The sequence below is a fragment of the Paroedura picta genome, chromosome 1 (assembly GCF_049243985.1).
Source record: "Paroedura picta isolate Pp20150507F chromosome 1, Ppicta_v3.0, whole genome shotgun sequence".
In the NCBI taxonomy this organism is placed as follows: Eukaryota; Metazoa; Chordata; class Lepidosauria; order Squamata; family Gekkonidae; genus Paroedura; species Paroedura picta.
Genome location: NC_135369.1, coordinates 26,855,579 through 26,869,619, shown reverse-complemented (window position 1 = coordinate 26,869,619; position 14,041 = coordinate 26,855,579). Strand labels below are relative to the sequence as shown.

The 14,041-nt window shown below is 47.2% G+C and overlaps 1 protein-coding gene across 4 annotated transcripts in view; it reads left to right on the top strand.

Annotated features, from left to right (window-relative positions):
* Positions 1-501: 501 nt before the first annotated feature.
* Positions 502-14,041, top strand: part of MAPRE3 (microtubule associated protein RP/EB family member 3) — a 50,923-nt gene continuing 37,383 nt past the window's right edge. Inside the window, exon 1 of one of the 4 annotated variants that reach the window (XM_077330529.1) lies at positions 502-632. In XM_077330529.1, the coding sequence (XP_077186644.1) occupies positions 604-632 (29 nt within the window). In that variant the 5' untranslated portion in view covers positions 502-603. Of the gene's footprint in view, positions 633-7,957; positions 8,192-8,413; positions 8,433-14,041 lie in introns of those variants that run through there. The other 3 variants (XM_077330548.1, XM_077330539.1, XM_077330558.1) reach the window with 3 other exon arrangements.

Here is a 14,041-nt window from a genome sequence, read left to right as displayed (position 1 = left end):
CCCAGAAGATAGTCTTTGCACCCTGGGCCCTCTCAGAGGTTCCCTCCACTGGGGTCTCAAGTCCTGTACAATTGCTTACAGTTCTCTTTAGAGCATACAAACCCTTGCTTAGAGGCCTCCACATCCTACACAAATGAAGCTCAAGTCTCCTTTCACCACAGCCAATCCATATTCACTCGTTTATTTGTTTGTTTTGTTTGTTTATATTCCATTTATATACCGCCCTCCTGGTGGGCCGGCTCAAGGCAGTGTACAACATCAAATAAAGAAATAATATAATTAAAATAATACATATTAAAACCATGTTGCTTGCCTTCCCAATGCCAGGGATCAGACTATGGGCCCTCTCTACATTGCCTTATTGTGCCTGGAACATCTTCTCTGTGATCAAACAAAGCACTGGTATCAAAATCCTGTTCATCACCATCCCTAATCGCCCACTCTTCAGGGTCTGTGAAGCTGTATGGACCTTGACCATGGTCACACAATCACTGGCTCTCCAGACTGGGCAGGGTGTTCCGTGGTTGCTAGACAACGCACCAAGTTCTTCCTTCCTCAGAAACTTGTCAAGTGCCTTACTGGGTAGGTGGCTGCTTCTTAGCAATGGCAGTGGAAGGAGACTTACCCCCAAGGTAAGCAGGTGGGCCATGGTGGTGATGGGCTTTGTGGTTGGAGAAGGGGAGCAGGAATGGAAGTACCTTATTTTAACTTTGCTTTAGGATGCTTAGGGCTGATCCTGTGTTGAGCAGGGGGTTGGACTAGATGGCCTGTATGGCCCCTTCCAACTCTATGATTCTGTGATTCTAACAGATGGATGATGGTTATGCTTGAGTAGCAATCATGGTCGGTTTCTACAGTCTCTCTCCCATGTTCTTCTGAATAGATGTAGCTCTTTGCAGCTTTTTAGGCAGATTTCTGCCTGTCTTCTGGAACCCTAGCACAGCTCAGAAACGGCTTAGCCTACTAGCACATACAGCGTGTACTACATATGAGCCCTGCAGTGCTGTATGGTTAGGGGGGCTTCTTATTTATGCCTTGTGGACCGCAAGAAAGAAACAAAGGCAAGGCACACGATCTGCTAGAACTGAGCATGCACATCGCTCATCGAACATGCATGTGGACCAGAAGTCGTGTAAGAGTGAAGGTCCCCTTAGATACTGGGGCATTGCGCTTGTGAGTCCCACCAAAGTTTGAGAAATGTTTTCAGAAAAGTGAAGCTGTCAGCTGCTTCTCAAGTTCCATCTATCCCTAGGTGAGGACGGGGCACAGTTACTTGTGTAGCACAAGGGATAGCACCAGTTATGCTTTGTGAATCCTTAAGATGGCTCTGGGGCAGCTCCTGGACCATCGAACACACTTGGGGCCTGACTAGGTCTTGTGCAGATTATCCTTTGGAAAAAATTCTCTGGGGAAAGCTGCTTCATTCAGCAGAGGAGCAGCTGAGGGGGGAGGGCTCAGCTTTCCCTCCTTCTTATTGCTGCTGGTGCATATTGTAAACCCATAGTTTTCAAAGCAAGAAAATAACAAGGGGTTTGCTACTGCTTGTCTGTGCACAGAACTTTGGATTGCCTTGGTGGTCTTCCTTTCTAAAGAAGGCTGACCCAGGTTAGTTTCTGAGATCTGACATGATCAGGCTAGCCTGGGCCATCTAGGTCAGCCCCTCCCTCCTGCAACTTCCCTCAAAACTGCCCCCTCCAGAAGAGGTTTTCTTCTGGTTCTGCATAACAGCGAATTACGCCACGTTCTCTGGAATCTATTTTGCTGATGCTTCTTGGTGCCTATGAATAAGTTCTTTCAATTATTTATTTCCTGATCTTTATTCAGCAGCAGAAAAGAGCAAGAGTCCAGTAGCGCCTTAAAGACTATCAAAATTGAACTTTTGTGAGCCACTCTGCAACAAATTTTGATAGTCTTTAAGGCGCTACTGGACTCTTGCCCTTTTCTGCTGTGATAGAGTGAATAACACAGCTACTTGCTGACATTCTGAGCTGAGTCCAAGGTGGCTTTTGCCATCCTCAGCTCCTCCTGTTTCCTCTCTGGCACTGAGCAACTGCAGGGTCCCTCGGGGCAGGCAGAGTCACTGCAAAGAAACAAAAGGACTCAGGGGAACCCCAGGCTGGATGTTTTCTGTGTGGCCTTCCAAAGTGTCTTTGCCGTTCAGCCTGATCGACAAATCCTGGCTGGGCACGCTAAGAACCTAGTTGATAGCAAGACACGAAGTGGTAATTATCTCAAGCTTGTTTTTCTGAGACATGAGTACAGAAGGAGACACCACAGATCCAAAATAAGCATAAAGTGATCAAAGCAGGTATGAGAAACAGTATTTGGTGCAAAGCTTTCTGATGGGTCTGTAAACAGGAGGTAGTTTTCAGACTCTTTGTATGTATAGCAATGCACACTGGGTGGCTCATATGAAAACAAAAGGCAGGCACTTCCCAAAAGCAGAAGCTCTTTTAAATCATTCTTGGAGAGGCATACATATCCACTGGTTAGGCTGCTCTGATGTTTATGGACAAGCCAGGGCAGTGATGCCTGCTGAGGCATCTCTGCCCTTTGGTCTCAGGAGTCAAAAACGCTTCACAACGAAACCTTTAATGCATCTTAACACCTCCTCACATTGCAATCGAAATAATTGTTAAAAAGCTTTATAGAACCCCAAAGTCACATCCCTCACATGCATGGAACTTGCTCATGTCCAGCAGGGCTGTGACCTCATTCTGCCTGCAGCTCCTCACGGGTAGAATAGTCTTATACTAGATCTGAATTGTATCCAGGGCTGAATTAAGGGCTTCCGGATTTGCAGCCTCCTGGCTGATCTCAGCAGTGCGGGTCATGTGGCCCCAAGGGAAAACTTGCGTCGAGACACAGACTTGGCCTTCAATTCCTGCGAGATCCCAAGAAAGAGGGAGCCAATTTCACAGGCCCCGAGACTGTTTCAATCTGAAACCTTCACATTCATGTCCCGTCACACTCCCCCCAAAGAGCTATATTCATTTCCTGCAAGCTGCTTTCCTAAAGATTCATGAACACAAGATACAAGGTGAATCTTCAAGTGTAACTCACTAAACATTGGAAATGCTGCTAAAAGGAAGCAGGGATTAGAAGACACATCCTTTTCTTACAGGTGCCCCCTTCTGTACACTTGCCAACTGCCTCGGCAATGCAAGCAGTAGGCTGGGGCAGCAATTAAGACAGTGTTGCACATGTTTTCCATAATCTATGATCCCTTCACAATTGGCAGCATCTGGGAAGCTGTTTTGGCCTGGCCCTACTTCTTTGTACATATACAGGTTTTTGGGCACCTCAGTTGAAGAATGATGTAGAGCAGTGGTCCCCAACCCGCGGGCCGCAGCCCGGCACCGGGCCGTGAAGGCCTCGACGCCGGGCCGTGGCTCCTTCCCTCCCCCCCGAAGCGAGAAGCTTGCTGGGCCGCGAGGTAATCGGCCGCTTTGGCGGCCGATTTGCTCGCGGCCCGGAGGGGCCGGGAGGGGAAGCCGTGCCCGCCGGCATGGCGGCGGCACAAACGCGCATGCACAGACTGCCGCACACGTGCGTGCGGCAGTCCGCGCATGCGCGTTTGCGCTGGGGCTGCCGCGCGTGCGCGGGCCCCCGGGCCACCCTCTCCCCCCACTATGCCACAGCGGTCCGCGGCAAGCGGAAGCTTGCGGACCGCTGGTGTAGAGAAACTGGAGCGTGTCCAGAGGAGGGCAACAAGGATGGTGAGGGGTTTGGAGAACAAGACGTATGAGGAAAGGTTTGGGGAGCTTGCTCTGTTTAGCCTGGAGAGGAGACGACTGAGAGGGGATCTGATAACCATCTTCATGTATTTTAAAGGGTGCCATAAACAGGATGGAGCAGAGTTGTTCTCTCTTGCCCCGGAGGGATGGACCTGAACCAGTGGGATGAAATTAATTCAAAAGAAATTCCCTCTAAACATCCGGAAGAAATTCCTGACAGAGCGGTTTCTCAGTGAAACAGGCTTCCTCGGGGGGTGGTGGGTTCTCCATCTTTGGAAATTTGTAAACAGAGGCTGGATAGCCATCTGAAGGAGAGGCTGATTCTGTGAAGGCTCAAGGGGGTGGCAGGTTACAGTGGATGAGCGATAGGGTTGTGAGTGTCCTGCATAGTGCAGGGGTTGGACTAGATGACCCAGGAGTTCCCTTCCAACTCTATGATTCTATAAGTTCAGAAATCTGTGAAAGCCCCTTCCATGCCCTTTAGAAACCTCTGTGTGACTGCTGCACTTTTTCTTAAGACTTACGTCACTCATGAAATGGGCTCAGAACCTAAAAAGTTTCTGCTGCAATTAATGGGTAGAATTTAAGGTATCATGAGACTTTTTAAATGGTTCTGGCCGCAGTAGGCTAACATACCTCCCCACCATGGCATTAGACTGCTACACAAGGACCAGTTTCTTTTCCATGACAGTAGCTGCATTCAGTATCCCACAGCTCAGCAGATCCACATATTTTTGGTATTGCTTGTCAGCTGATTCAGCCAGTCTGATATTTTTCATTTTTACTGATTGTGGTTTTTTTAAATTTTGGGACTTGTGTCTGGTTTGCTCTGGTTTTCTTGGGACATCTGTCGTCCACACCTTGATTTTGTAGAAGAAAAAGTATTGCTCTTACACAATTTCTCTTTCAACCTTAGAATTTAAGAGAAAACCTTCAAAAAACACACACCCAAATGCCCAAAGTAGTCGATAGCCAGACTGATATTAATGGATGAAGAGAGGCAGGTGCTCTGTACAACTTGGCCAACATCTTCTGCATGTCCCCAGAAACCTTGGGGTTGCATTTTTAAAATCCTACTGCAGCTCCATTGTCACATCTTAACAGCCGCTTGGCTTTTGCTGTCAGGCTTGATTTATTTCTTTTTAAAATGTATTTACATTATTTATAGTTCACCTTTCTCACAGGGACTCACAAGGCAGATTAACCAGAGTGCGTCAGTACAAGCAATAAAGTGTGATTTTCAATAGCTAATACATCAGGATTTCGGAAGACTGGAGCAAAGGAATAGGAAGGTTAACATGAATACTTCACATATTTCAGTAGTCTGTCCCTGATCAGATAGTGTACATTTCAAAAACGGAACTGGCTTTTGTGTAAAGATGCTGAGGATTAAGCTGCTGGACTACAAGGGTAGTTTATAGTCTCTGTTGCAATTAAGGTCTTGCAGAACCCTTGAAAACACAGAGAACAGATACAGCTGGTGGAAGAAGCTGCAGAAATCCTATTAACTGTGGTCAACCTGCCCTGCCTCTTCTGCAAATTTCCTTCAAATATTTGATGGTGTTAATGGGGTCAAGAACAGGTCTTAATTTCTGCCCCTGCCTTCCTTGCCTCCCCCTACCAATATCATTCTTTTGCTTAGGAGGAATTGGGTTATGAATCATGTCACAGTATTATGTGACAGGTATCAGGTTCCTATATTATGGAGGTGACTATATCCTGAAGGTAAACAAGAGCTTGTCCCATGTGTGCCAGCTGGGAAATTCAGGAGACAAGTATCCAAAAGTCAACCTGGCAAGTCAGCTAAGTATACCAGAGACATGGCAAAGCCATTTCTAAGCAGGATAGGATAGGTTATATATTCTACAGAAAGGTGAGCAACTTCCTCCAAAAGACACAACATCTAAAAAAAGAAAAATGGATTCCTTAGCCAGGCAGCACCAGACAATGTAGCATTGTTGAAACCAAGAAGATCTGGGCCTCGCCACTGATCTAGAGCAGGGGTAGTCAACCTGTGGCCCTCCAGATGTTCATGGACTACAATTCCCATGAGCCCCTGCCAGCGTTCGCTGGCAGGGGCTCATGGGAATTGTAGTCCATGAACATCTGGAGGGCCACAGGTTGACTACCCCTGATCTAGAGCACCTTTGTACTGGTCAGCTTGATACTTTTTAGCTATCATCAGCCAGGTTCCTTGTGAGCAAGTCAGGAGGCATTGCACACAGAGCTAGTTCCAACACTTCACAGGACCATTTTTAAGCACACGGCAAAGCAATGAAGTCACAGAGGCTGTCCTCAAGAGAGGCAGCAGGATCAAGGGAAAAGGCAAGATTAAAATCCAACCAAGGGCCACAGATGAAAGCAGGCCCAAGAACCAGCCTAAAACGGCAGGGCTTAAGGAGCAGAAATCTCACCCGGGTTTTCTGAAATGGATTCCATCAAAAAGGGGTGAAAAGAACAAACTCTATATCATTTTTAGAGGAAAGTGGCCCTTTAGAGCAATGTTTTTCAGATTGTGGATAGAGACCAAAGAGTGGGTCACAAGTCTCTTGCAGGTGGGTTGCAAATCCAGGAGGGGCGTGAGCTCAGGCAGGCCGACAAGGTCAGGTTTGCCTCTGAATGCACAAAATGGCCATGAAATACAGCCTGTTGCTACATTAAACAAATAAACAATAGTAGTGTTCAGTGTTCAGTGTTCACTGATATGGGATTTCTGCATTTTATGTTGCAGACCGGAAAAGCAGCAAGGAGTTTCTTTGCAAATGCAAAGCTGTGGTAGAATGAATTGCTGATCCCATCCTATAGTAGAGTACTTGTGGTTCAAATCCCATTCTTTCTCAGCAGTATTGTACTTTGAAAGCCAGTGTAATGTTGTGATTTGAGTGGGGTGGTGGGGAGAACCAGTTTCCAATCCCTACTCAGCCATGGCATTTTGCTGGGTAACCCCAGGACAGTCCACACTCTCAGCTGAGGCCACCTCACAGAGTTCTCGTGAGGATAAACTGGAGGGGAGGAGAACAACATAAGCCACTGTAGGTCCCCATTGGGGAGAAAGGTGCAGAGTCTGTTCAGTGCCCTTTTTGGAAGACCACCTTATCAATGCTGTGTAAGACGTCTTGATTTCCAAGGGAAAAAAAGAAAAGATATAAACATATTTATTAATACGTTATCTTGCCAAGCATAGAAACTAGAAGGAATAGACAGGATCTAACAGCTCAGTAGTTTATATAGCTCTTTTTACATGCAAAGCGTTTGATGATTTTACATCAAAGTTGCTCTGGGCATGCTTGTGCATACATTTACAAGTATATATTTCAACAGTGGGGAAGTATATGGTCAAGTAGCACATAAACAGCAATGGAGAAAAATGTTAAGAGTGAAAAACCGATAACAAACCTCTGAATAGTCCTGTCTATGTATCTCCCACCGGCCATCCAGTTTATACAGGACACCAGGAAGCAGCTCGTTTTCTTCTGACTGCAGACAAATCGACCGATGCATGACTTGTTCTGGTCTTGGGAAGTCAGAAAAAAGGCTAGCAAGCATAGACTGTCTCGATTTGTCCTCCCCCTGCTTTTGGCAACAGAGGCTGGACTGGCACTTTCTCCGACAAAATCCCTCTAAGCCTTGAGATGTCCACAATGGGTCCCTTTTTAGTACCCCTAACATAGTTGCCATCCGGCTCACTCCTTACGTAATTGTTTTCCTAATTCTCGTAAACTTGAAGGGTTGCCAACTGACCATAAGGCCAATCTGTGTGTGTGTGTGTGTGGGGGGGGGGGGTGCCTTGTTTAATTTTCCTACTTTCTCTATCGCCCTTTTGTTGTTTTAGAAAACAATAAACAAAAGACTATAGAGAACACTGCCCGTGACTTAAAACCAATGTGCCCTGTTGCTTTCAAACTGATCCCCTTTTGAAAAAGGAAGGCACTCTGGACATGCTCAAGGGCACTCTGCACACGAAAACTAGTCTTAATTATTATTTTTTTTAAGTTTAAGCAAGATCCCAGAAACTGCTGAGGGAGGCGTGGAAGGGCGAGATCTGTGGTCCAAACGGACCCGACCGATCCACGTTTGAGGCCAGCGCAGGTACAAGAGGAGCGCGAGGACAGGGAGAGCGTGTGGGCGGGGCTTTTGAGGCTGCGGTTGCCATGAGAGCGGCCTCAGTCGCCCGCTCTCCTCTCCCGCCCTTTGCGGTTGCTATGGCAGCGGGAAGAGAGGCGGGGCTAAGGCCGAGGCACGACAGGTCCCTGCTCTGGAAGCCTGGTGGGGGGCGGCGCATGCGCGGGAGGGCCCTCTTTCCCCCCTCCCGCAAAGCCGGCCCGGTTGGTGCGGACTCGGAGGCCGAAGAGCCGGAGGAGTCTCCGCCGCCGCCGCCGCCGCGGGTAGGAAGAGGCAGGCCGGAGGAGGGAGGGAGCCAGCCAGTCAGCCGCCGTTGCCGCGCCGGCACCGCCGTGAGTGTTCGGGGGGGGGGGGGTGTCAAGCGAACGGAATGGAAATCTGCCCCGTCATCCTCCTCCTCATTATTGGGCATCCTCCGCGTTTTTTCCGCCGCCTCAGCGCCACTGCAGTGGGGGCGGGGGAGGTGGCAGCGGTTGCCACCTGGGGGCGGGAGGGGCGCGGGGGGGGGGAGTCCTGCGGCGCATCCTGGCCCGTCCTCGGGGACCCTCGTCCGCCGCCTGACCGCCCGTCCAGGTGCGCCTCGGCCTGGGATGCGTCCCGGATACCGACGATGGGCCGCCTTGGGAGCCGGCTCCAGCCTGGCCGAGATTGCCGGAGCGCTCTGAGCCCCGAAGGCAGGGCTGGGCTGGGCTGGGCCGAGGCGCCCCTTCCCCCCGGACAAAGAGTCCCGCTGCCGTCCCGGTCCAGGCGAAACATTTCAGGAATCGGGGGGTGGGGGTGGGGATGGGGCTGGGCTGCCCTTCTCCTCCCGGCCCCTGCTGGGACCGGCCGTCCCTCTGGGCCGCTGCGGCGGCGCTTGGCCATCCCTCCCCACCCGGTTGTGCCCTGCTGGATCAGAGCCTTGGCGGGAGAGGTCGTGAGCAGCAGTTGTTGGGTGCTAACTGAGCCCTTTGGTTTTGTTGGGACCTTTGGCATCTGATTGTCATCCCTAAAGGTGGTGTGTGTACCTGATGCCAAACTCCTTGCCTTTTGGGGACTGCTTGTCTGTAGTGCAAGGGCACCTGCCTTGGTTTTGAGAGGAGAAGCTTGCCTACTGATCCGGTGTGAGGTGTCTGTGCACAATAAGGAGCCCTATATTTTCAAGGTGTGGGTGAGAGTGACCATGAGGGTTAAATGGTGGGAGGTTGAATAGTCTGGATCAGGGATGGCTTTCTACAGTGATGTCAAGCAACTTCATCCTCAAAGTGCTGGCAAGTGCCACACAAGCCCATTTGGCTTAAGGAGGTTGGTAGGCTGCTGTAAGGAGAGGTAGCTTTGCTCAGTTCTGGCCCCTTAACTAAAAATGAAGCTTGCTCTATTTGGTTCTTTTCAGCTTGGGGATTCTGTGGGTTGGTCACGCAGAAAGGTGATCAGGTTCAGGACCAATACTTTTGGATCCACGGTCCAGTTCCCATTGACTGTCCCTGTCTAACTGGCTGTCACTTGCCATGATACAATGGAGAGGGTTTCCTACATTTAGGATGAAGGAGGTTGGCATGAAGTTATACACACAGAGATGGTGTTCAACAAGCTACTACTAAATAAAATCAGAGTCCGTTAGCATCTTTAAGACCAACAAAGACCATTTATTCACGCCTTGAATAAATGTTGGTCTTAAAGGTGCTACTGGACTCTGATTTTATTAGATTTAAGTGGGTAGCTGTGTTGGTCTGAAGCAGCACAACAAAACAAAATCAGAGTCCAGTGGCACCTTTAAGACCAACCAAGATTTATTCAGGGCATGCGCTTTCGAGTGCAAGCACTCTTGAATAAATCTTGGTTGGTCTTAAAGGTGCTACTGGACTCTGATTTTATTGTGCTACTTCAGACCAACAGGGCTACCCATTTGAAGCTACTGCTAAATTTGAGAACGGTTCAGCTGTGATAAAGCTGTTTCAGTAGAGGAGGGTGTTGCTTGGTGTCTTCTTTTTTTAATCTGTCAGGGTGCTTTATATGGGACATCCATTCTTGGGAGATTGGGTGAGCTACATACATATTAGGTTCTTTCCTGCTTGGTGATTCTGTGTGTGGGTTACATAGAAAGGTGACCAGGTTCTGAATCTTTTTGTCCCAAATTCATGTCTCCATTAAATTTCATTCCCTGACACTTTTGTTGATTGACCTTTTAGGAATCCCTGGCACAGTGGGAAAGAGGGTGGGAAAGAACAGCTATGTCATTCAGCGAGCCACCTTGGGGGGCTTTGCCTTTGCAATCCGCCAGCCAGTGCAGTGTCTAGATGCCAGTAGCCTGTCTCAGCATTTCCATTATAGGCAGAGTGCTGAGCAACTGTTCTGTCAGCAAGTGAGGATTCTTGCACCAGAAGACTGCTACTTGTGGATTCCACAAGAGTGTGTGTAAATTCCCTGTCTTGTGGCTTCCAAATGCCTCTTCTGGACACTCTGCAGCTGCTGCAGAAAGCAAGAGAGGTGTGGCTGTGCTCACCATTGGAGGGATGCAGCTGTCAGAACCAGTTTTGTAAGACCCTGGGCCTCCAAAATAGCAAACTGAGCTCTTTCTCCCCTTCCCCTCCCCCTGCAACTTCTTGTGGTATCAGCATTCTTTCTGAGTGACAGCTACTTGCACGTGTGCTTCTTTCTTGGTGCATACTTATCTTTTTGCAAAGTCACAGGAGTGACCCAGGTAGATCTCAAAAGGTTATGACTGAGCCTGTGCCTGATCTGCTCTCTGGCAGCCTAGCTGAATGGCTGTTGTTATGGTCAGGGAGACGGCAGTAAAGTGGGCTTCTTTATCCTGCAAAATATTTTACAGTCCAACTTGAAAGGTACCTTGCAACCTTTAACTACTTTGCTGCCTGTAATGCTCTATACAAACCTTATCATATGGGATATCTGAGTGCCTAAGAGCACCATAGTTCTGTGAACTGCCTCTAATTCATATGTACTATACAGATATATACGTACATCACTTGATGATATCTTAAATGAATATGTGAAAAGGCTCAGCAGAAAAACTGAACTGATGTGTTGTGAATGATCTATCTGGGATGGTTCATTTACTCATGAAACCCCTTTGAATTGAATTCTGTACTTCTTGCTATTCCTTGGCTTATAGGTAAACGTTCCCTTTTACTCCCTGGAATTGAACTGGTGCCACTGGACCCTCAATTTGTCCCTGGAATTGTCTTCTTCCTGGGAAGTTTGGTCCTACTGTTCTGCAGGGCTTGCCTTAAATGCAATCTTGATCGCCCTTGAACTTGCCTGGCATTAACATTTATAAGGCTGTTGGAGATAATAATTGGCGCTTGTGCCTGATGCTCCAGGCAGGTATGTGTGGGGTGTGTACCTGCGCTTGAAGGGATCACCTGCAGGATGTCCTCCTCTCGGCAAGCGTGAGAAGAAAGTCTGTTTTGCATTGCGTGATTCCTCTGAAGCCAGCACAGCCTTCAAACAAGTCCCGGATGGAAAGGGGGTAGAAGGTGGAAGAGTGCTTTTGGGGCGGTAGTTGACTGCTTATCATAGAGCAGCATTTTCTGAACATGCAAGTCAGGCTAACACAGTGAAAGGAAGAAAGGTTCCTATTGAGGAGGAGAATCAGCAGAGGCAATGAGGTTTAAAGTTATGCAGGAAGGAGGCAACTCAAGACACAGTCTGGAAAAATAGCTACTTTCTGGAACGGAAAGGTCATTGTGAGATTTTAGGTACTCTCCTTGCCCAAGTCTGTAAAATTTTCAGATTTTTCAACTGCAGCTCCCTTGGAGTTGTCTAGTTCTGACCTATGTAAATGCTAATTGATACATATAGTACCTTCCTTTAAACTATTCAACAACCTCTCCAGGCAGCTTCTTCCTGGTTATCTTTCTTCTTCCACCATTGTGTGTATGTGTATACACACACACAACCATAAAAAGGGACACAAAAGAAAAAGAGGGATCATATAACAAATTGTACAAACCACTACAAACCATATATATAACAGGACATTCTCCAAGTATAACAGCCCTACCTCTAATACTCCAAATTTCAAGCTTTGCAACTGATGTACTCTTATATTATTAAACTATATTATTAATTTCATCATCGCCACATATTCCACATTATAGATCTCATCATTTCTAGACACTGGCTACAGCTTTCAGTATACCCAAGTTCAAAAGAAGATCTATTATATATCTTCCAGTAAAAATCATAAGATAATTTGTGTTCAAAATCCTCTTCCTTATACTTTTATATTCAAAACTTATTCTGCTTCTGCTCTGCAATACATCTGTATGCATTGCAATACACTAATATATAGTCTTTCAATTGTTTCTCATGCTAAGTTTGTTTCCTGGTTACATAATTAACTCTTCATAAATCTTGAAATTGATTTGTTTCTCAAATAAGTTGTTAACTTTGCCACCACTGCATAATTGGCAAATTTATTTTTCCATTCTTTAAGCTTGGACAGATGTCTGGTTTTCATTTTGCTGCGTAGATAATTCTAGCTGCTGTCACCATATATTCAAATACCTCTTCCAAAACTTTTGGTAGTTTGTTAGACAATATTCCTTATAGCAGGGGTAGTCAACCTGTGGTCCTCCAGATGTTCATGGACTACAATTCCCATGAGCCCCTGCCAGTGTTTGCCTTATAGCATATTCTTAACTTCCATGGGGAATTTATATTTTAATCTGCATTTTCCCATGTATTCCCTTCCAGTATCTTTTTAATTTTTTACAAGTCCACCACATATGGCAAAAGGTTCCGTCTATATCTTGACACTTCTTATATTTTCCTTTGTAGTTTTTATTTACTTTCTTAATATCCTTTGGGATAATATGGCATCTAAAAATATTTTATAATTTTTTTCTCTTAATGCCTGATAGGCTGTGAATGTCATATCTTTTCCCCATAGCCATTTACCGTGGTGCACAGGAATATGCTCTCTAAAATTCTACATCCGTTTAATCATGCATTTTTCACTTGCTCTTCTTTTTCTAACTGAAGTAAAAACAGAGAGCAGATCTTTTTGGTTTTTAATCAGCTGTTTCAACTCAGTCATCTCTCCTAGAGCTCTGCTTTCCCTGTTGGTGATGTTCTTTAGTCATAGAATCATAGAATAACAGAGTTGGAAGGGACCTTATGGGTCATCTAGTCCAACCCCCTGCACTATGCAGGACACTCACAACCCAATCGCTCATCTACTGTAACCTGCAACCCCTTTGCCTACACAGTCTTTAAAGTAATTGGTAATATAGTAGCCAATAAATGCTAATTCCTTCATCTGCAATATCTTACCAGGTCTCCCTTGATTATATACCGTATTTACCATACATTATCATACATTACGATACAGTGGAAGTTATATCAGCCGACCATACCTCCCTATCATGCCTCAGGAAGTCATATGTCATCAGAAGTGCCACCACCCAGACACTCCCACCGGATGTGACATCATGCTCCATCGCCCTTGTTCCCTCAGCACCAAAAATGGTCCAGCAGCTTATTCCGCTGGGCCAGGAACTGGGCCGGGGCAGGCTTCTGTTGCACTGCCCCGCTCCCAACAATGGGCTGCTCTGTCTGGGGTGGCCTTCCTTGCCTTGGCACATACCTGCCTATCTGCCCTCTTCACCAACCTCCAGGCATGCTGGTGAGAAAGGCTACTGCAGTTGCAGGTCATCTGGCTACTGTTATAGCAGAGCTCAGCTGGGTGGCCCTGAGCCAGTGCTCCATTTCCCGTAGCTTGCAGAAGCCCCAGCATTGCCGCCCCCATCCACACACATGTGTGCTGCCCCCACACTTCCCTTTCGTCCCTCACAATAAATGAAAAAAAGTAGGGCCAGACTTCATGAACAAATTTTGGCCAGCTTGGTCACAGATCTGCAGGGCTCTTTAATTTTGCAACAGGTTGCCTGAACATGCAGCGAGGGCAAGCACCTTGCCTATCTATCCCTTCCTCTCCTGCGGTCATGCTGGGAAGGGGGCAATTGCAGTCCTTCCCCTTTAACTCCCCAAGGGGCTGGAAGGGACTGGGATTGCACCCAATAAGGCACATCACACCTGTCTGTCTTTGCCCGAAGGTGGAGTGGCTGGGGGGAGGGGAGCACTCTGTTGCCCCCTGACAGTTAAGTTAAAATGAAAGTACTTACCTCTCTGGATTCCAGTCACTACTTCATGCAGCGAGCCTTGGCCAGCAAGGATTC